The sequence below is a fragment of the Pimephales promelas genome, chromosome 20, assembly GCF_988280905.1.
Source record: "Pimephales promelas chromosome 20, fPimPro1.hap1.1, whole genome shotgun sequence".
Taxonomy (NCBI): domain Eukaryota; kingdom Metazoa; phylum Chordata; class Actinopteri; order Cypriniformes; family Leuciscidae; genus Pimephales; species Pimephales promelas.
The window spans coordinates 22,920,900-22,943,883 of NC_142788.1; the positions used below are offsets into that span (position 1 = coordinate 22,920,900).

The 22,984-nt window shown below is 36.6% G+C and overlaps 1 protein-coding gene across 11 annotated transcripts in view; it reads left to right on the forward strand.

Moving 5' to 3' along the window:
• dvl1a (dishevelled segment polarity protein 1a) overlaps nucleotides 1-22,984 on the forward strand; it is a 34,170-nt gene continuing 11,186 nt past the window's right edge. For 3 of the 11 annotated variants that reach the window (XM_039652776.2, XM_039652778.2, XM_039652785.2), the window contains exons 1-4: nucleotides 2-440; nucleotides 11,504-11,573; nucleotides 13,798-13,919; nucleotides 18,472-18,590. In XM_039652776.2, the coding sequence (XP_039508710.2) occupies nucleotides 271-440; nucleotides 11,504-11,573; nucleotides 13,798-13,919; nucleotides 18,472-18,590 (481 nt within the window). In that variant the 5' untranslated portion in view covers nucleotides 2-270. Of the gene's footprint in view, nucleotides 441-11,503; nucleotides 11,574-13,797; nucleotides 13,920-18,471; nucleotides 18,591-22,984 lie in introns of all 11 variants that reach the window. The other 8 variants (XM_039652784.2, XM_039652783.2, XM_039652777.2 and 5 more) reach the window with 4 other exon arrangements.

Genomic DNA, 22,984 nt, shown 5'->3' on the forward strand with positions numbered 1-22,984 from the left:
TGAACCGTCCCTTCCTGTTTTACTGGCGATCAGAGAGAAACATTGACGCCGTGATAGAGACACGCAAGCTTCGATAATGTCTGGAACCGCTCGCTCCGTCCAAGACCAGGATTTTTGTTTGCCTACGTGAAACCGGCAACCGGCAATGTCGCCTTATAACGCATATATGACACTTGACGAGTTATAGTCTACAAATATATTTTGTATCGCGCTGCTGCTACCCTTGCTCCTTCTTCTGTCAATGATTGTCCTACCCATATAAGCCTACTCATGGCGGAGACCAAAATTATATACCATATCGACGAAGAAGAAACCCCTTATTTAGTGAAACTGACGGTTTCTCCGGAAAAAGTCACGTTGGCGGATTTTAAAAATGTCCTTAATAATCGTCCAGTCAACAGTTATAAATTCTTTTTCAAATCTATGGATCAGGATTTCGGGTAAGTAGGTGGAATTATGATTTGCTCATATTGTTGTGTGTGTTCGTAGCCTATTCAACAACCACGATCACACCCAGCATCGACACTGGATTATGGCAGCCACATGCCGTATAGACGCTGTCAAACCTGGAAAGCGTTTAGAACGTTTGCTTTTACGTTGTAACGTTGTTACATTGTTGCTGCTGGCACCTGCTTTGAACCCGTGTTCTAAAGTGCGCGTTCCTGCGCGGGTGCGTGTGATCGACTCAGAACCCACCACCACTGTGGCAAGCCGGCATAGCATTTATCTGCCCTTCTAGTGGAGTCGAAAATATCGTAGTTTCGTAAGTTGTATTTAATTTGAAAACTCTGAATTCTACATGATAGACGAGCTGCTGAGTTGAAACATGGCAGAAATATTGATTTACAATATAAATAATATTGAGTATGGATGATATGAATCTTATGGATCACTGAGCAGAAAGCAAGTCTTTAGTGAATGGTGTAAAGTTAATCACCCAACCTTCAGGTTTCATGTACAAAAAACCATTGTGATACTATGATAGACATTAAAATCATTCATTTTGAACTGAGGTGTAGTTATTTGGCTTTACTGTTCACAATATAATTCTTTGTGCACTTGAAGGCAGCATCTATAGCTTTTTCATTGTTAAAAGTACCTTATTTAATTACTAGTAAGTAATCCAATAATTTGAATATTTATTGGATACAAGTAGGCGTAGTGATTACTATTTCTTAAATCAGTCACTTGTAAATAATTATTACATACTACCACATATATTATGTCTTTACTTAATAAATTATCCTAAGAGTGATTGGCTAATTCAATTGGCACTGGTAACAAAATGGAGTGTCCTTTTAAACTAAGTGCAAATTGCCCACCTTGTAGCAGAGGCTATTTACAGTAACTCTGGCCACTGAAATCTGGTTGGCCTGACTAAATTTTGGAAGACATCAACAGCAAGTGTAGAGGTAAGGCGAGTGGCAGAAATCTTTTAGCAAATCGCCCCGTGTTCGTATCCGGCCACATTTTTCCAAACTGTTTTCCAAACTACTCTCACTATCAGATCGGAAAAGGCATTTATTTTCAATAATGAAGAAAATATTCCAAAAGTTGTACTAAAGTGTCTAAATAAGTGTTTATTTGTTAGGGTTGGGTGTAGGGAGGGCTTTATTGACCCAATAATCATTTAAATACATCTAATAATTTACACTCTGTTATTATTGCATATGTTTAATGTACAACAACACTGAGGAGTGAATAGTATCTGCCACTATTTATAAGTATAAATATCATCTAACTAGTAACTACTATTTACACTTATTGCAAAGAAAATACTGCTATATATTTTTACATAGTGTACTGTAAATATAATCTAGTAGTTGCTATTTACACAAGATGACGACTTGTAGCAAAAAAGCCCTATTAATATTTGAATTAGTCACAGTTGAAGGATCTATTATTAGTGAAATAGAAAAATATACCAGTAACTATTTGATTACTTACCAATGATTTTAAAATAAGTACTAATAATAACATAACACAAAAAAACTAGTAAAAATACTAGTTAATTTTTAATGAATAAATGTTAAATGGCTTGCCACAGCACCATACATGCACTGCAACAGAGCTAATTTTGTCAACCCCAGTCCAGTCGCATGCTTCAAGTTGTCCACATGGTGCAAATATATCATGGTGTTTTCCTAATACAGTGTCTTGTGATGTAACTCCTTTTGACAGTGACTTGTGCTCTGGTTTCTCTCGAGTTTGAATCTTTTGAAGTTAAGGCCTGGCCATCAGAGGCATCGTCATAGAAAATCTGAACATGACTTGACAAAGTCAGTCTGACCTTTTAAAGGTAACAGCACCTTTTATGACTAAAACAAGCACACTCACCCAGAGAGGAGAATTACATTAATTAAAATTACTGCCATGCTAGACAGGTATGCGTGTTCGCACACTGACTAGATCAAAGAAAGACATCAAACATAGTCTTGAAATCCACTGAACATTTCAAAGGTCCTAATTTGTTCAGACTGCAAACTAAATTAGTATAGCAGAATTTAGTCATATTCTGTCACTTCAAAATAACCACTACGGTTAGTTGAGGGGAAGTGAGAGACTGTAGGGAACCTGCAGCTGTCAGGCATAACTGTCACTTTCAATTTGTCAGTGTCACCCAACATGAATATAGATTAGTTGCCTAATATTTCCAAATCGCAAACAGGCTGGAGATAAAACGAGCAGCTTTCATTTCTGCTTTCTATTATTCTGTAATTGTTAAACATTGTTCATTTTGAATTCGAGTCAGATTTGAGGTGTCATTTTCATTTACAATAGGTTAAATGTAATTATAATAGCAATAAAAAATACAAGTGCATAATTACAAGCAATTCATTTCTCAGTAGATACAAACACAATAAATTCTGGGTGGCATTTGAGGTAGGGTGACCACCATCAAACAGACCAAATGTGGGACAATTATAAGTTTGTGTGGGACATGTTACCAACACTAAAACATACCCTGAAACTGTTATGTCTATCTAACTTGATAAAAACATTTATATTCTGCCTTTCAGCTGATAAAAATTCTTTGTTCTTTCTTTAGTCCCTTCCAGAATTTTTTTTTTTTACATGTCATTTAAATTCAACATCACTGAGCCCAAAGGCAGCAGGCATCATGCATATAACTATTAGAAACAGTTCTGAACAAGTCCAACTAAAATCCAACAAAATAAACAATGAATAAATAAATAGAAAACAACATGAAATTAGATAGGCAGTCTTATATATATATATATATATATATATAAAACGTTTTTAGAAAGGATGTGAATTAAAACAGCCACAACAGGTTGAACAACAACAGATAAATTCCGTTAAATTAAAATTTTAATTTACCGAATTATCCATTTGTTTTCCGACCGGGAACATATGGAATGAATCACCGGTTGTTCACATTTTGATTGACAGCCGTCACAACCTACTAGTGACCGTGTTTACTCCTTTCTTTTTAACCATTGGATAGGATAAAAAACACGGCTGTTGTATTTGTACTTATGACGAAGCACTGTTAGGTGAAAAACTACGCTGCAAAAATAATAAATAAAATGCTTTCTTAAAAAGGCAAAAGAATGCATGCGCGTTTTCTTAAAGTCCCCGTGAAATCAAAATTGAACCTATTTACTTTGTTAGCGCATATTACTAGTCTTGTGGTGAACAATTAATCAGTGCAAGTGAATATATATTAAAAAAATGTGTTACCTTAGTAATCTTTAATCAAAATCTGAAAAGTTACTTCCGGTCTGGAACGGTTTCTTTTTCTGATGACGTAGGTTTCACAGTTTGGGTGGGGAAACGCTTAACCACTCCCCTCAAACCGTTAGTTTGCTATGAGCGAGAGATGGAGAGGAGGAGCGCTAGAGTAAAACCCTGCCCTCTGTTCAATATTCCGTTTCACTTGGAAATACGTCACAGCACTGGAGAAAAATCGTTTGCAACTTCCGGTTCACGAGGACTTTAATATGAAAATTAAAAACCAATAGACTGATGAAAATGTGTGACATTTCCTCAATATGCGACGTGCGGGACAACGGGTGAAAATGCTGTGCAGTACAACGCAACCCTAAGAGTTTTTTTTTTTTTAATTATGTTTGCTACTGGCTATATATATAATTGTATTTTATGTTGCCATAAACAGTATTCTGGCTGAGTATGTTGAGTTACTTTTAAATTATTTTTCTTAAGTCAGTTGAACTGAATAAAGATCTGTTCACACCATGAAAAATAACATTACAATCTCTACATTAGCGTCCACACCAACACATGATAAAGTGTTGGTGTTATTAAGCTAGTTATTATTAAGCTGTGTCTGTTACTTTAAAATCAGGTGGATTCTGATTTGTCAATGTTTTTATTGTTCATCAGCTGGAAAAATCTGAAAAAAAATTGTGGTTCATTAAGGCTAGTGTAAAACATTGCAACGATCTTATTGCACATTATTGTGTTTATTTCAAATGATTCATTGCTGCCCAAAAAAGGTTTGTTTTTATAACTCCTTCTGAAATGACTAGAGAGGTATAATGTTAACCAGTAGCCAAACAGCTGTGTATCATTATTTCAGCAAACATTTGGTTTGGTTTCATTCAGTAAGTAACATCTACTTATCACGATCCAGTCATCTATTTATCACTATCCAAGTTCCGCCCTACATTTTTCTTCTCCTCGAATATCCTGTTTTGTTTAAAAATACAGCACATGATGAATTAAAAAAGGTTTGCAAATGGTATTCCCTGTTTATTTTAAAGAGTGTTCAGCTAATACCTGCTAAAATGTGTAATGTCATGGATGGATAGATGGATTTGATTTTAGCTTTGCATGTCATGTTATAAGGCGTATCTAGAATCCAGATTCTGGCGCTCTTATTTAGGTTCAGAGATGACTGTCTCATTTGATCTTAAAAGGCCCACACAAACAGGCACAGATGTTTAGTGATGTGTCTTGGATGGAGATGCTCCAGTGCCGAAGAGAATGTGGTTATTTGTCAACACAATTTGAATTTGAAGGCCTCTTTAATCCTACAAAGTTGGGGCTATTAATCTTCCACCTTCATCAGACGCTTTTAAATTCCCTTATGTTGGTGTTCTAGCATGACCTTCCAAAAAAACTTGCTTTTCCTGTTAACATGGGATAGTTTACTAACAGTGTTGCTTTCCTGTCACACCTAGCACTGAGCGCTCAGTTGGCCCTGGTGATTGCGAAGCAGATTGCGAAAACAAACAACGCTTGACATTCAGAGCCAGACTGCTAGTTCTCCTTAGCTACTTAATGTTAAAATGTGGACTAGCAAACACACATTAACAAACAAATTGGAACAGTTTTCACTCGGAAATTACACAACCACAGCAAGTAACATGGAATTAAACGTGTAAATTTCGAAGGTAATGCAAATAGGATACTTTGAGTTTCAGCATGCCGACTACAAACTTAGTCCTGGACACATTTCAAAACCATAAATACGTCCCAGCGGGAGTTGATTTATTTTGTGTGCAGCTAAATGCGGCAAACATTATTTTTAGACAGCCTTGCATTGTTCATTCTTCAACCATTCACGAAGCAGGCAGAAATGCAACCACACTGTAAAAAAAAATATTTTTAAGATTTGTTATCAATTTATTTAGTACGGATAACTTATTATTTTGAGTTTCTGATGATTAAATCAATCTCCTTCATTGTATATTAACTCACTTTTCCATTTCAATCAACTTAAAATTTTAAGGCAACCAGGTTACTTAATTTTTTAAGTTAAACCAACAATATTTTTTTACAGTGCAGTTCAAGTCTTGTGAAATGCTCAAAAAATGGTCTTAGGCTTCTGTAATGTGGGCTAGTGAACATTTACATTCCCAGATCAGCGATGAGATGAACCCAAGAACTCTGGGATGGTGTAGAGACACACCCCTTATTATCACATCATAACTGGCCCTACAGCGTCCAACATAAACATCGATAATCCCACTATTACTGCCATAGATCCCCACTGTGTGTGTCCTCCGTAATAATAAACAACATTCGGCTGCTTCTGATATTATCTGTTAATACCCCTGTAAACCTTTGCTCAAAGCTTTGAGCACCATGTCTCTGAGGGCCGATTTGTGCCAGTTACCTCTGCAGCACTGCTGCCGCTGTTGCGTGTGATTGTTGGATAACATAATCTTAAATGAATCTGATGTGTGTAACAAGATATCAGTGGAGCGTATGAATGAAGACTGGGAATAATGCTCCAGATGGATTTCCTTCGCTTAGTACACATTGGATACAAAGCTCTTGTGTTTTAACTAATGGTTACCTGGTAATGGATTCCTTGGTGTCAGGCCAAGTTGATATATTATTTATCAGACCCCCATAGAGTTTTTAAAACGCTGCCGTCACGTGTGTTGTGCGGATGGATGTGTTTGGCGTTTGACTGGAAGTGATATATCACTCTGTACTTAACAGCTTGTAGGTAAATAATCACATGGTCTCCTTCACTGAATGATTGCCAGGCATGAATCGCACTGGGATGGCTCGCGTCTCATCCCTGATTATTTGTTATTGGATCGCACTGAGCTGGGCCGCAGCTCACAGAAGGAGAAGTCCCACAATACAGGAAATCTAAAACGACATAAGCTTAATTTAAAATGTCTTAGGAACTACAAGATATTTAAAGGTGGATAAACGCACTTTGGAGTTGGGTAAACAAACGCTATTTCCGAATTGGGAGGTGCGTAAACGGAGTTTACGTGCGTTTAGCCTTTACTACATCCCTGCTTAACACATAAAAATAATTTTAAGCTTTGTAACAAAGTTTCTTATAAGGACGGTTCTCTCAAACATTAAAAATCTGTCATTATTTGCTCACCCTTATGTTGTTTCAAACCTGTATGACTTGCTACTTCTACACAAAAGATATTGCATTTTTGTTGCATTTGTTGTTTGGGATGGACCAATGCAATACATTTTATGAAGTGGACTTTTTTTCTTCTAAATCACAGAATGAATGTCATACAGGTTTGGAAAAATATGAGGGTGATTAAATGATGGCTACAGATTAATTTGGGGGTGAACTATCCCTTTAAGCAAGCAATAAAATATTAAAGAATTAGTTTCACCCACATGAAGCTCACCCTGCCCCATGCCATGTCATCCAAGATGGCCATGCCAGGTCCAAAAATCAGTTTCAGTGCAAACTGTTCAAATGGCTTTAAACGACCCCAGATGATGAATAAGGGTCTTATCAAGCAAAACGATTGCTCATTTGAAAAAAAAAAGTTCTGTGATGCGCGTTCGTGACTCTCCTGTTCGAACTCGTTCATCAAAATGAATGAATCTTTTTCCGAGTCAATTTATTCATTTTGTTCTTGTTGAATGAACCAAATAACAAAAAAAGATCCGTTCATTTTGATAAACTAACCGTAAGGCGACCATTTGAGATCTAGCAGACGAAAATCAATGTATGACCATCCATGCACATGCCCTCATTCAGGGCTTTTCTGACTAGCAACCACATGGTCATGATATCATTTATCTACTTCAGGGTTTCATATTGTTCATTATTAGTTTCATAGGTTGTAAATCTAAGACAAACTCTTTCAGTGTTAGACTAATTAGCCTACTGACGGTTGCACTGTTGATGCCTCTCGAGCACAAATCAACACAAATAATGAGCGCAGCACACACACACACACACACACACACACACACACACACACACACACACACACACACACACACACACACACACAGTTAACAACATACTGCCTATAAAAATCTAAATGTGGAGTTATATATTTTTAACATATGTTAAGCAACCTCATTTATTTTTCCTAAACATCAAGATTGAAAATGTGACATTGATTTCCTACTACAACAGTCCAGTAAACAGTTAAATTAAATCACTTACATTTTAGATGCAATATTGGATGTTTTTGTTCTGTTTCAGCAGCGAAAATAGTTCCAAACAAAGATCGCAGCATAACCACGCCGCATGTTACAGGAACACCTGTTTTCATTAATGAATGATTCAGCATTTTGAACGAATCGGTTGAGTCAAAGGTTCAATGACCCATTCATAAACTCTCTCATTGTTGAATGAATCAGCCGTTTGAACGAATCGTTTGAATGAATTAATCAATGACTCACTCATTAAGACTGTCGCCTGCCGCCATCTACTGGCGGTTTAGTGTTAAATGTTTACTATCATTCTTTCCAACGTTTAAATGTAAATTAAATTTAAATCAATTTCAAAACATTATATTATGCAATTGTAATTTTTCAGTGTAAATGATTTAATTTGATCAGCCCCCAGGGTAACAGCCCTATAGTGTCTTATTATTCGAAATAATTGAATTTTTATACATACATTAAATAATATTGGGGGAAGGGATGCCCTTTAAAGGTGCAGATATTACAATATGGTGATTTAAATATCAAAGCTGATTGAACACTGATGAGAATATTGTTTCAGAATAAAGGAACACACAATCCGGACGAGCGACTTTTTTACTCGGACAAGAGAATTTACGTATATGTCGAGCCCTCCCTATATAGCAATGTCATCAGGATATAAACATACACCGGTAGGCAGTGGCCCACCTTACCTGGTGACCACGTTGTGGTCCACTAGAATTTATAGTTTACCCACCTCTTTTTTTACCACTACAAATCTGGTGTTAAGCTAATATTATTACTGTTACTCCAAAGAACAGATTTTTACTCCAGTGTGTAACCAAAGGCGTTACCTTCCCTTACAAGTTTGGACAGACCACACTTCCTTATGTCCACCCCCACGGTCCTCTCTTTATGTTGCTGTATATTGTAAAGACCTCTTGAGAGGACACAAACACTTCCTACCCATGACAGAGTTACACCCCAGTTTCCTGTGCTGGGCTCAGGGCGCTCGCACAGGCTGTAGAAACTCTCCTTGTTTTGTAACTCCTTCCACAAGAGCATGTTATCATCATCCTTCAGTCCCATTCAACTCACCTCCACAGTCTCACAGCTGTGTGGGTCATGTGACCTGGAAGTTCTGCAGGAGCAGAGAGGAAGACGTTATAATTGCGACAGACTTCTGGAATTTCTCAAGTCATGACGCTCCATCAACACATTTTAGGACTGCACAATGTTGATATTTTTGTTATGGTTGAAGTATAGTTACTGATATTACATCTAGGCTACATTTATTCATTTAGCAGATGCTTTAATACATTGGGGATTTGAAGGAATGCTGCAACACAAGCACTGAAAGAGACATTAATGTAAGAAGTGATGTGATACAAAGTTCTAAAATTGTTTGAAATCATTAGAAAATGACAAGCTGCTGTGGATGTAGTAGTGACAAAAAAAAAGCAAAGATGCTATATACTGATGTTCAGACATGACATCAGTTAGTAGGCAAACACGGAGGGCTAATTTGTTCCCTCAGGAACATCGAATGGATTTTTAAGAGTGGCTGTGTTCGATTTATGATTAAATAAGGTCTGTGGTTAATGTTACTACTCAGACACTTTCCCGTTTTGTTCTACAACATAAATTACACAGTCAAACGTCACAGAGACCCTATGAGAAATAGAAACAAGTGAAATAATTGGTGGCATAGGCTACTTGTTTGGTATTTAAAGAATTTGATGAGAAATGTTTGAGTTCCTGTTGAAACGTGACTTTTGATTGCAGATGCGGAGCTTTGAGATCTTACTAAAATTGGGAACAGAGAAAAAAAAGTGTACCAAATGATTTTCATTATGGTGCTCTGTTTACACCATATTGGATTTTTGAATAAATCTCTTGAATGAATGATTAATTTATGTATCAAATACATTTTAACAATCACTTGTTGTTACCATACTAGCATAACAATTTCATAGATTCAATCTATATTTGTAGCTTAACATTTGCTCTCTCTGGCTCAGCTACAGCGGGAAAGTGAGGTATGATCATAATTTCAAATGTTTAATAGATATAGCAGAATCACTGTCATTCATAAATAAGACCACGTGTGTGTTTGAATTGAGATTGATCAAAAGTAACCAGGGTCCAGGCTCGGGAGAGCACTTTACTTCCACGACCCATGACTTTTATGATCCTGCCCTTTTTAGTAAACCAAAAGCATATAGCATGGCCAGTGTAGTCTGATTCTTGACCATATGACTCTTTTGAACCAGTTCTTTTTTTAGTGAACCAAACAAAAGCAGCCCAACCGATTGTCTGATTCCTGAACAAAAGAATCTTTTGAACTGTCTCTCATTAGTAAATCAAAAACACAGCATTGCCTATGTAGTCCGTTTCATGAACTAATGACTTTTATGACTCAGCTCTCTTTAGTGAATCAGTGACACTTAAGAATAGTCAAAGCAGTTGGTGAACTCACAATGTAAGACTCACTTAAAGGGATACTCCACTTTTTTTTTTTTTTGGAAATAGGCTCATTTTACGACTCCCCCAGAGTTAAACAGTTGAGTTTTACCGTTTTTGAATGCATTCAGACGATTTTCTGATATTTAGAAAAATATCAGTAACCAGACTCATAGTATTTATTTTTTGCCTACAATTGAAGTCAATGGGACCAGAAACTGTCTGGATACTTATATTCTTCTAAATATCAGAAAATCGGCTGAATGGATTCGAAAACGGTAAAACTCAACTGTTTAACTCTGGGGGAGTCGTAAAATGAGCCTATTTCCAAAAAAAGTGGAGTATCCCTTTAATGAACAACAAGTGTGTTTTAATTGTTGACTTGTGAGAAATCGGTGTAATTTTAGTGGTTATTCATATGTGAATGTTTTATTTAATACAGGTATTTAGAGTTAATTATTGGATTTTTTCAGCATTACAAATATGGAATATAATATATAGAATGTATCCCATGGTCGTTTTACCAGTACAGTCATGTTGTGGATCCTTAGTAATCCTGCTTATACTGTGAATCAAGCCTTCCCTTTAGTGGTTTTGTCAGTCTCATGTGGTTTGTGTGTATGTACTAGTCCTGCACGCAGTGACAAGAGACCAGCAGGTGTGTGACTGCTGAACCTCGACTGGGAGGGTTAAAGGGTAACTCTGTGGTATTTATGTAGGGAATTTACAGCCTAGGATGGACACTCTGCTAACACACTCACTCACTCTATTAATAACTTTTTGTGCCTGACACCTTTCACACATACAAATGTGCCCACACTTGAATTTATTTACAGTATATAGCCTCAATTTCGAAAAATATTAGATGTACACATTTATACTAAGCCACTCTATCGGTCCAGCAACAGCAGTTTTAGTAGGTAATCTGAAATGTGCATGAGGTACTAATGAGGCCCGTTAAAACTGAGCCGTTTTCAATAGAGTAGTCGGTCAACAGGGGCGTTCAGCATTCTCATCATGAGCAGCCAGCAGTTGAGAGCTAAGTGGAAAATTCCGCTGTTTGAGCGTGACATGCTTTCAGTATGCCTCAGCTTTTGCAAATAGACGTGAACTGATGTGCAATCCTGGGTGCTGGTCTCATAGAGTCTCTAACAGTTTGTGTTCTTTCCTGCAGAGTCGTCAAAGAAGAAATCTCTGATGATAACTCCAAGCTGCCCTGCTTCAACGGCAGAGTGGTGTCCTGGGTAAGGAAGACGAATGGTCCCCTCCGCTCTGTCTTAGATAGATTGTGACTTTGCAAAATATATCAACCCAGTTGAAAAAATCCCGGGCCTAAACTGAGATCTTTTTAGTGGTAATCCGATTCGTATACTCTTATGAACTGGCAGTTTTTAGAATCAAAAACATGCAACCCAATTAGTATAGTTAGATTCCCAAACAAATGACTCCTATTTACAGACTCTATTTACGGGACAAATAGTATAATTAGATTTACAAACAGCTCACATATAAATATTCATCAACATACATCAGTTATGATAAACGGAAGATCAAGAGTGTTTGCTTGTCTTGCGAGAACCAATGAGGTTCATTCTCATGTTACGCAGCAATTATTATGAATAAAAGACAATATTAAATCTGTTCATCATAAAAGGATCGTGTCTCTTCAGAAAATTTGGACTAAAGTGCTCAATTCATTTGGATTAGTTTCAAAATCTCTTTATGAATTTTTTGACGCGCCATCATTGCATGGCTATCTATGGAGGGACAGAAAGGACTCAGGTTGCATCGAAAAGATCATTTTTGTTCCGAAGATGAATGAAAATCGTACGGGTTTGGAACGACATGAGGGCGAGTAAGTAATGACAGAATTTTCATTTTTGGGTGAACTATACCAAAAGCATGACCTGTGTAGTCTGATAAGTGAATGAATCCTATGAACTGGCTCTTATTTACAAAATCAAAAACTTTCAGCATGACCGGTGTAATTCGATTCTCAAAAAAATCTTTTTTTCCTGAACTAATGAATTATCTAATGAATACTAATGAATTGGTTTGTTTTAGTGAACCAAACAGAACAGAAGTGAATCAAAAACATATAGTACAACCAGTATAGTTTGATTTGCAACAAATCACACTTATAAACCATCTCTTTTTAGTCAAGCAAATAAATACAGTGTGGCCAGTGTAGTCTGATTCCAGAATGAATGGCTCTTATGAGTGGCTCTTTTCACTGAATCAAAAACAGACAAACACATTTCAGCTGGCCAAGCTGGGAACCCAGATATAGGATAAGGACAACAACACAGGATTGTTACTCAGCAAAACCGAGTAATAAACATTAATCTGATTATCGGCTCTAAAACACACATCTACACTATTAAAAGCAGCTGTTATACCTGTATTTTGGTTAAAGTGAGGTGCAAAATACAGGTTAGTGGACTCCAGCGAGCCTCCAGCTGCAGAGAGTTGCTCAGACATGCTGAGATACATGACATTGAGCTGTGCAGCACTAAAATATGTGCTTCATCGCCTGCTAAAGGTCCAAACAGGGAGACCTTCAGTGTACTATATCATGATCACTGCTTTAATTACCATAGTGTAGTGGATTTCTGCCATTCTCAAAAATTGTATCATTGTTATTTGTAGAGAATATAAACAATAAAGCGTTTTTTTTATGAGCAGCCTTATCTACATCTGCCCTCCATTATTTGGATCATGAAAGCATTGTACTACCTTTCAAGACTCCTTTTTGATAATTGAGAGTAGTCGGACCAGTCATAAGCTGTTTTCGAAATCGCCCCCATACCCTCATTCACTATTCCCTAAATCAATCCACTAATATAGTTCACTTGAAGGAGTGAATGAAAACCAGTGAGGGAATTCGGACACTGAGTGCACCGGAAGCTTAGCAAACTGGCAGCTCCAGTTGTAAAGAAAACATTAATCTTGAACTCTGTCATGGAAACTATATTGCAATCGTCATTTAAACAAATGTAATAATCGATTAACAAGGAATTTATACATGTATGATATTACGCTGGACCCACATTGGACCAGTGGTTTGGATGGAAAATGGATGGATGATTCACCTGGAGGCACTATCTTCTGGTCAGATGTGGCTATTCATTCAGCGCGACCCTCACTGTGCATTATGGGTACTCTCCAACCTGAAAGATTGGGTTTTTGTGTGTGATTTAAGCAAATACTGCATCATTTATGATACCATTGTGGTCATTTTTTATTGCTGATTTGAAATATGTTGAAATAGCTGCCAGGACCTTTACCAGGAAGCCTGCCAAATGAACTGACTTGCATTTTTTCACACTCCTGTCTGCTTAAACAAATGCACTCTCTTCTCTTCCTTCTGCTGGTCTACTTATTTATGCAGGGCTAGTAGTTAGTCTAGAGAGTTTCTTCCTGACGCTTTTGTGAGTAATTGTGTGGTGTGTGTGTATTTGGCTGTAGTTGGTGTTGGCTGAAGGCACACACTCGGATGGGGGATCTCAGTGCACAGAGAGCCACAAAGAGCTACCACCACCCTTGGAGCGAACTGGAGGGATTGGAGATTCCAGACCCCCCTCTTTCCAGTGAGTAATGCCATGCAAATCATTTATCTGACAAATCATTATTTATTACTCACTTTTCAGGCCCATAGTACACCAGGTCTGATAAGAACACATCCCATTATAACTGTTAAACATGGGTTTGTGACAAATCGATGTATGACAAATAATGATGATGAAATGTATAAATCTAGTTCAAAGGGTCAAGTTCTTCATGTCAGCTTCATATATAAAAAAAATGTTTATACAATTTTTAGCAACAAAAAAAAGAACTGACTAGATGATTCAATTGGCATAGCTAGTGCTTCGGGCCTCGGCTCAGCGTGACTGTGCTGTCGCGCAGCCATACTGAATATTTTCGGTAAGGAATCCGCGTACCATTACACCCCTAGTGTCTGGACAGATACATATGGAAGCTTTTTTCCGCCACAGAATGAAAAATAAAAAAAGGTAATTGCGACTTTTTATCTCACAATTGTGAGTTTACATCTCGCAATTCTTACTTTATTTCTCACATTTGGCGAGATATAAAGTCAGAATTGCGTGATATAAAGTCGCAATTGCATGTTATAAAGTCAGAATTGCGAGATATAAAGTCAGAATTGATTGATATAAAGTCGTAACTGCAGGTTATAAAGTCAGAATTGTGAGATATAAAGTCAGAATTGATTGATATAATTGATTGATATAAAATCAGAATTGATTGATATAAAGTCGTAATTGCAGGTTATAAAGTCAGAATTGCCTGATATAAAGTCGCAATTGCAGATTATAAAGTCAGAATTGCGTGATATAAAGTCGCAATTGCGTGTTGTAGTCAGAATTCTGAGATATAAACTATTCTGAGGGGAAAAAGTTAGTCTTTCCCTTAGAATTGGCCTGAGAAAAGATGTCAGAATTTTGAGATATTAACTCGCAGTTATGTCAGAGTCAGAATTGTGAGCTGTAAACTTGCAGTTGTGAGAAAAAAAGTCCAAATTGTGAGATAAGTCTCAATTCTTTTTTTCTCACAATTGCGACTTTATATCTCACAATTGCGACTTTATTTCTCACAATTCTGACTTCATATCTTGCAATTGTGAGATAAAAAGTCGCAATTATTATTATTATTTTTTATTCAGTGGTGATAACAAGCTTCCATAGTCACACCTTTAAGGCAAGAAATAAAAACAGATTTTAATTTAGAAATTGAAAGCATGTCCAACATAGAAATGTATACAAGTCATTGTATGATTTGCACATATGCATTATATATGCATATGCATTGGGTTTTTGCAAACGTATGCATGAACACACACACATACACACATTCTTCTACATCGATCTACATGAAGACATTCATTGACACAATGCAATCTCTAGCTCCTTACCCATCTCAACTAAGTGCCTAACCCTAAACATACCCTTAACTTAGTTATAACTTTATCCCTAAAACCAAATCTTGACCCTCAAACAGGCCTTTAAAGCGCTAAACGTCCTCATTACTCTCTATACCCTCACTCCGATGGTCTAAAAATCAATCCGGTCCTCAGAAAGATGTACAAGTACACACACAGAAACACACACTCTCCTGACAAGCATTACAAAACCACAGATTTGATTTGTTCTGAGTTCCTGACCACAGTCACAGCAGTAGCATATGTCTATTATCCAGCTGGATGGGAAATATCATTCTTGTCCTTCCGGGAGTCACATGTGTGAATCCTTGCGCCTGTCTCATAAGCTCTATTCTAATAGGACATATGTTTGCCTCTCAAAGTTCAGTATGTTTGTTTGATTTGCCAGCATTCATGTGGTCAATGTATCAGTCATGTATCAATGCGTCCCTACATTCATATACATGGCTGCCCACATAATAATTCATGTTCTCTGGCAAATACCAATTATAGCCATTATTATTAAAGTATAGTTTATGGCAAGTGGTAAAAATATACAGATAAATTGCAGCTTTATTTTAAAAACAAAGTGCCCCTTATAGTATTTTGCATGTTAAGACAATAAATTGGTTCTTATTAATTGAATTGAAATAAACTGTCCAGATAAACCGATTCACTTAAACAAATCAGATTTGTTCGCTTGGGCCCTACATTGATTTGCTGTGAAAAAGGCTGTGTTATGTTGTGCTTCTAAAGCAAACACACAGATTAAATATTCTCTTTGTAGGTATTGAAGATGTTGAAGGCTAAATTTAGATCAACGTGCTACGGGGCGATTTTGCAACAGTCTTTCTTTGTAGTCTCTGTTGCACCTGTTCACTTTGTGAAAGTCCTGCAATATTTCTTTATCTAATGTTTGACTTTCAGACTTGTGTGTGTGTGTGTCTGTTCTCAGTTGTAGCCTTCTCACCCCACTAGAGAATTCTCACTTGTTTTCTGTAGTGTCTAGCGCCATCTAGTGACAGAACATGTAACAGTGAACCACAGACAGCTTCCTTTTCCTCAAGTCAGTCCTTTTCTTCCAGCATCTCTCAAACAGACTAGCATACAATTTAGCTTCAAATGAATATGAATTCCCACTCGCATGTTTCACCCACAAGAAATCCTCCTAATTTCCATTATAAAAGCTTCACTGTAAGGCGCATCAGTAAGTAACCAAATGTTATACCCTGCCTGCTCCCTTTGAGCGTTGCATTATTTATTGGTCCTGCTGAATGCAATTGGTAGGGTGAGGAGAGAATGTTTTCTGCCGTCCTTTTAGCAGCTAATCCGGATTAGTGGACATTAAAAGCCCTGTCTCTGCTGCCCCGTGGGCTCTGCTGGGTGACGCAGCTGCCTCGGTCTCCCCCAAGACCGAACCATCCGTCTGCCCGCTGCTCCTTGTAAATACAACATACTCACTCACAGAGTATAAGAAATGCGCATTAAATGCATCAAATGATATTTTATAATAGCAGTCTGTGATAAATAAAATAGATTTCAAACTGCTAACTTTGTGACATTTGGAAGTTTTTCGTAAGCCATTGTATCAGTAAAAATGACATTTTAATTGATTAATTGGGTTGTATTTTCTTTTACTTCACCTTTGGTGTCAACAACAAAACAAATTCCAAAGTATTTCTCTTCACTTTTTAAATTCTGTATCTATAACATTATGTATTTTACTGCTCTATGTGATTATATTAATTCGGCTTTTTATTATTTGGATTTAGCTAAGTTTTTACCTGCGGTGACCAAGTTTAAGTGCTTAAATGCAGGTTTTCGGTGAGCTGATTTGTGTTCTTCTGGCGAAACATTACCATACTGGTGAAATTACAGGCCCCATCCAGCAGAGAGAGACATTACCACACTGATTTGTGTAAGGGGCGGGACTTTTGGCATGTGCATGTAAATGAGAAATCTTTTAGATACTAGATACTAGATAGATGTCTAGATACATTTTCTAGAAGCAGGTGGAAATGGATGAAAAATGACTCATGGCTTATTCATTTGCTTGTTTAAAACTATTTAATTTTTTAAAAACAACTTTAATGTAAACGGGTAGGTCTAAATACGCTTTTTTAGCAGAGCTCAAAAGCCTGGATATTCACAAGCTGTATAGATAGCTTTGTTTCTAGATTCTTTTTGGGGTGATAATAAAATATTATATAAACAGATTAAAAAGTAGAATAAAATGACAAAACTTAATCATTTGTGAATCTTAAAGGAGTAGTTTTTGATGAAAAAATTCCAGGATTTTTCTCCATATAATGGACTTCAATGGGAACCAAACGGTTGAAGGTCCAAAAGACAGTTTCAGTGCAAACCAAAAACTGTTGAAAGGGCTTTAAACGATTCCAGACGATGAATAAGGGTCTCATCAAGCGAAACGAAAATTATCAAGTAAATTATGATAATCAAGTAAAATATCAGCAAAAGTTTTTTTTAAAAGTGAACTACTCCTTTAATAAGATGTCAATGCATTTGAATTAAGTACACTGCTTTTACTCAAAACTACAACTTCTATGTAAATCTATGTCTGGGAAAATTTACTAGAGAAAGACTCATAATTGGATACAAACAAATACTGTGGGGAATTCATTAAGAATCACTCAGAAGCTGACAGTGCTGTTGAATCTATTTGCATTAACCTAACCCTATCTTGGATGTAGGTTTTCGTGCTAAAATACAAAAATGACCAGCATTTATCTCATGTTTTATCACGCGTTAGCATCTTTACATGTGGACTCGGTGTCTCAGCTGTTCTCACCAACCTTAGGTTTCTTTTCTGCCCTGAGCAAAAGCATTCCACCATCTCTGCTAGAATATCTGGCCTTTGGCAAATCCGCACACACTTATCCATTTACCCCCAACAACCTGCTCTTCTGGGCCCCAACTCCTGGGCTGCAGTTCAACCCAGCTGGACCTAAACGCTCTACGTTCTCAGCTTTGAATAACTAGTGACAGCTCCTGAAAATGCACAGCTTTAAATCATATACTCCTGTTAGCGATGAAATTGAATGTAGGTATGGTAATCATCATTATAGAATGTTTCTTAGAAAATGTTCTTGTCTTTTGTGGCCAAGTGTATTGTGACACAGCATAATAGAGATGGTCTCGAGGCAATATAATGAAGATCTTTTTGCTTGTGTGTGTACTAGTGCCAATGCGGTGAGCAGTCGGGATGGATTGGACACAGAGACGGGCACAGAGTCTCTCCAGAGCCAGCGGAGAGAGCGGGAGAGGCAGAGAGCTCACAGGAGGCCACGAGAAAGTGAGTGTGAGTGACATTAAACAATACTCAGCAAAACGGACCTGTTCTACACTATACGCAGCACATATCAGGTGCCAGGAATCTAATTATACCATGGAATCAGGAAACATTTGATACATACGACATTATTTGTAAAGGCAGCAGTTAATGCTACAGGTGTTTTCCCCAGGGGGTGGATGTCTGGCAGGTGAGTGAAATATCCTAAGGACAGACACGTTATACTACAAAACTGCTTTTGAGCTGGTAAATGTGATGTTGTTTTATGACATCCTCATGACAAAGAAAAATAGTATAATTATAATTTTAATAGTTTCAGAAAGAAAGAGAGTAGGGCTGTCAAACGATTAATTGCGATTAATCGCATCCAAAATTCAAAAAGTTTGAGTTTACATAATATATGTGGGTGCACTGTATAGAATTATTATATATATATATATATATATATATATATATATATATATATATATATATATATATATATAAATACACACATGCATGCATATTTAAGAAAAAAATATTATTTATATAAAAATATTTATATTTATATATAAATCTATTTACAGTATATACATGAAAATAGTTCTTAAATATAAACAAGCATGTGTGTGTATTTATATATATATATATATATATATGTAAACAGAAACATTTATTTTGGATGCGATTAATCGCTATTAATCGTTTGACAGCCCTAAAAGAAAGACATGAGAGTGAATAAATGATGAAACTTTTAAAAGCTAATAGTTTGTCACGTGGTGTTGCAGGATGTAGTTGCTTTCCTAAGGAATTTTCCACAGAATTATCCTGTTTTGGGTTGTTTGCTGGAAGCTTGCTTGTTTTAAACAAGTAATTTACAGAACGTTTATTTTTGTTAGTGCACATGCTGAGTTCTGGGTAAAGAGAGGTAAATTGGAAGCATGAAATCTTCCTTTTGCAGAGAAAAAATATTCTGTCATCAACAAAGAATGTTCCTAGAGCTTCCATTGCCTGTATGTGCGTGTTGTTGTCAGTAGATTTTAAGGTGAGAAAGTCCCACCTAAGTCTAGAATGTCTACATTGTTGACTTTCTTAATGCCTCTTATTGTATGCAACATACAAGATTGCTTCCTTCTCACAACTGTCTGATGCAGTTGGGAAATTACACCATTCCTCCAGTTTTGTTCACTGGAATGCACCTCATTAGTGACAAGTTCATTTATTAGTGCAGTAACACCATCAGAAACGAGAAACAGATGAAGGCTTTTGTGCGCTTGCTGAAGATACTGATGATTTATGGACGTTACAGTCTGTTAGAGTCAGATCAGGCTACCTGATGTTTCGTCTTTGCAGACAGCATTAGTAAATTGCTACCAGAAAAGAAGTGTTACTTTGTAGTGTCATTGTTTTTGGTTAGTTACGCCTTAACACTGATATAAATGTTGTGATTCACACTGTGCTTGTGTTTTTAGTTTCTCTTTGAAAGTAAAGCATCTATTAATTTAGCTTGTGTATGTCTGGAGCAGTATTGTAGCTGTGTGGTTTATCTCTGGAGTGTTTGGATGTAGAGCACATGAGAAATGTGTCAGGTCAGCTCCCCCTTTATTCTCCTCCAGAAATAGTTGTGCATACTAGAGCTGTTAAACCCAGAAAACTGTCATAATAGTGTTCAGTCACTTAAGGATTCCAGCTACAGTATATATATCATGTATGTGTGTCTCGTGATTCTTTAAAATATATCTTTTGTAAATTCATAAATGACTTTACTGTTTATCCATTTAATACCACTTTCTGATTTCTTGAGCATATTAGAATGATTTCTGATAGATCATGTGACCCTGAAGACTGGAGTTAAAGATGCTGAAAATTCAGCGTGGCCATCACAGGAATTAATTACATTTTAAAATATATTCAAATAGAATACAGTGATTTCAAATTACTGTTTTACAGTATTTCCAATCAAATACATACAGTCTTGGTGACCATACTTTTGACCAAAATTGGGATGTCTTTTGCTGACCTCTGCTGGGTGTGATTGCATGAAAAACGTGTTTGGTTGTTAGTAACACCAGACAGGTGTGTGCCCTAGGGGCAGGAATCAGAGGAGTGTGAGGAGATCTCTTTTAGCCTCAGGCCCTTATCTGTTAACCATGCCGAGTTTTCAATATTCAGTTTTCATGTGTTTATTTTGTGGATATGTTGATTTATCTTGGGTTTGGCTCGTCTTTGATTAAGCAACCTTTCAGGAACTTATCATTGTGTGTTGTTTTGCTGTCAACATGAATCCTCAACAAAATGACAGATTCTCTTTGCACACAACATTGCCGATAAATCATCAGTTATCAGCGGCAGCGGTGGCCAGAGGCTTAAATCTGAGTACAGTATACTGCACCTTCGCTCAGGGCAGTTCATTGTCCCGTTCCAGTAGAAACTGATTTGATATTTGATAGACAGCTGAGTTCCCGCGTAAAGGAGGTTAGGTTTCATTGAGTGCTAGAAATGCTGCAAGCTAATGAGAGTTGCTGCACTGTAATGAGAGCTGTGCAGCAGCGGAGGTAAGACAAATGCGTCTCTCTGATACCAAGATTAATTTTTAAAAGATATTTTTAGTTTAAGATCAATTTCATGATTGTAGAATAAAAATTCTTAATTTTTAATTGATGTCCAAGACCACCTATATTTACTTATGTTTTATGCAAAAGAAAAGGTTAGTTATGTTGTTTAAAAACTCTGTGTTGTACTGTGTGTGTGTAGATATATTTATACACACACACTCTTTATGAATAAAGACCTAAAGACTAGGGCTGCAACAAAAGATTATTTTGATAATCGATTAATCTAACGATTATTAGAACGATTAATCGACTAATTGTCGATTACTGCATTTTGGCGACTAATCAGTAAGTTTGGAATGATTATTCAGCTTTTTCAATTAGTTAAAACATTGAGTTATACATATTCTTACTATAATATAAAAAAGAAAATCAGTTCAGGTTTTGAGCCAACTAAACAGGTCATTCTCTTTAAGTTTTCAGATTTCAGTCCAACTCAAATCACAAATGCTCTCTAAGCATTGTTTAATAGGACCACTGCTTTTCTTAGAACTGAAACAGAAAAAGGGACATTTACTTCAGGACACAAAAAAATGGTAAAATATTAATATCCAAATCATTAAATATAAAATTACGATATTTTTTTTTATACATGAATTGAGCTGAAAGAGACGTTCTCATTCACCTATTAATTTACAGTGTGAAAGAGTAACTGCCATGATATTCTTCCTAACATCTCCTTTTGTAAGTTTATGATTATGGAACATCAAAATATAGGGGAGTGATAAGACTAATAGGGCTTGGGCGTCGTGACGTCATTACTGGCGTGGCGGCCATGTTGGCAGCTAGCGAATGTAAACAAACAGCAAATGAACGAGGAGAAGCGGAGTTGAGAGAAAGAAAATATTTGATTTGAAAGATTTGATTCATTTGGCGTTACTATTTCAACCATGGTAAACCGTTGCTGTATTGTGGGGTGTAACAGCGAAACACAATCACCATGGGGAAAATATCAACAATGGATTCATTCTATGCAGGAAACCAAACATTTTCCTCAACCCTCAGTAATGTGTATTTGACATATAAATAAATGTCATTTATATTTACGACAGTAAAGTATAACATAACATCTAAATATTAAAATTAGTATAGCTTAAGTCGAAAAGATAAGGAAAAGAGCTCAAAATACGTGAGAAACCCGGAAAACTACACTTTTGAAACACAGTAGTTAAAAGTACATGTGTGAATGGTTGTTAGCACTAACAGTTAACTTACTAAACTAGCAACAAGGTGGAGCGCAGCTTACCTTTGTCCGGCCCTGACTCCTAACCTCGATCAACATGACAGCATTGTTGGTTTTAAGTTTTGTGAAACTTTCCCAAACCTTGCTAGTTCGGATTCGTTTGCACTCCGTCATGATTCGCGCTGTTTTTTCTTTTACCGCATTTGTAAGGGCTGCATTACACTCTAGCGCCACTGCGCCGTAGCGGTCAAATCGCGATATTGCACACCCTTACATTAGGTCAAGTGAGATCAAACGACTACTCGACACAACGATATTCGTCGACAATTTTTCATTGTCGACGTTGTCGACTAATCGTTTCAGCCCTAATAAAGACATAAGATTATATTATCTTAATCCATCTAATCGGAATAACTTATACATAATTATTAATATAATAGATTGTTTATATTCATTAATGAATATAATTTTTCTTTCATTATATATTTTTTAAAATGTATGGCTTCATCCTTTGTACTGCCTGTTTTAATTTTAGTATGACTATACTAGATATATACTTACATGTAATATTGCGCTTTACAGGCATAAATTGGTCTCCTGAAGCCAGATGTAGATGGATAATTTCCATA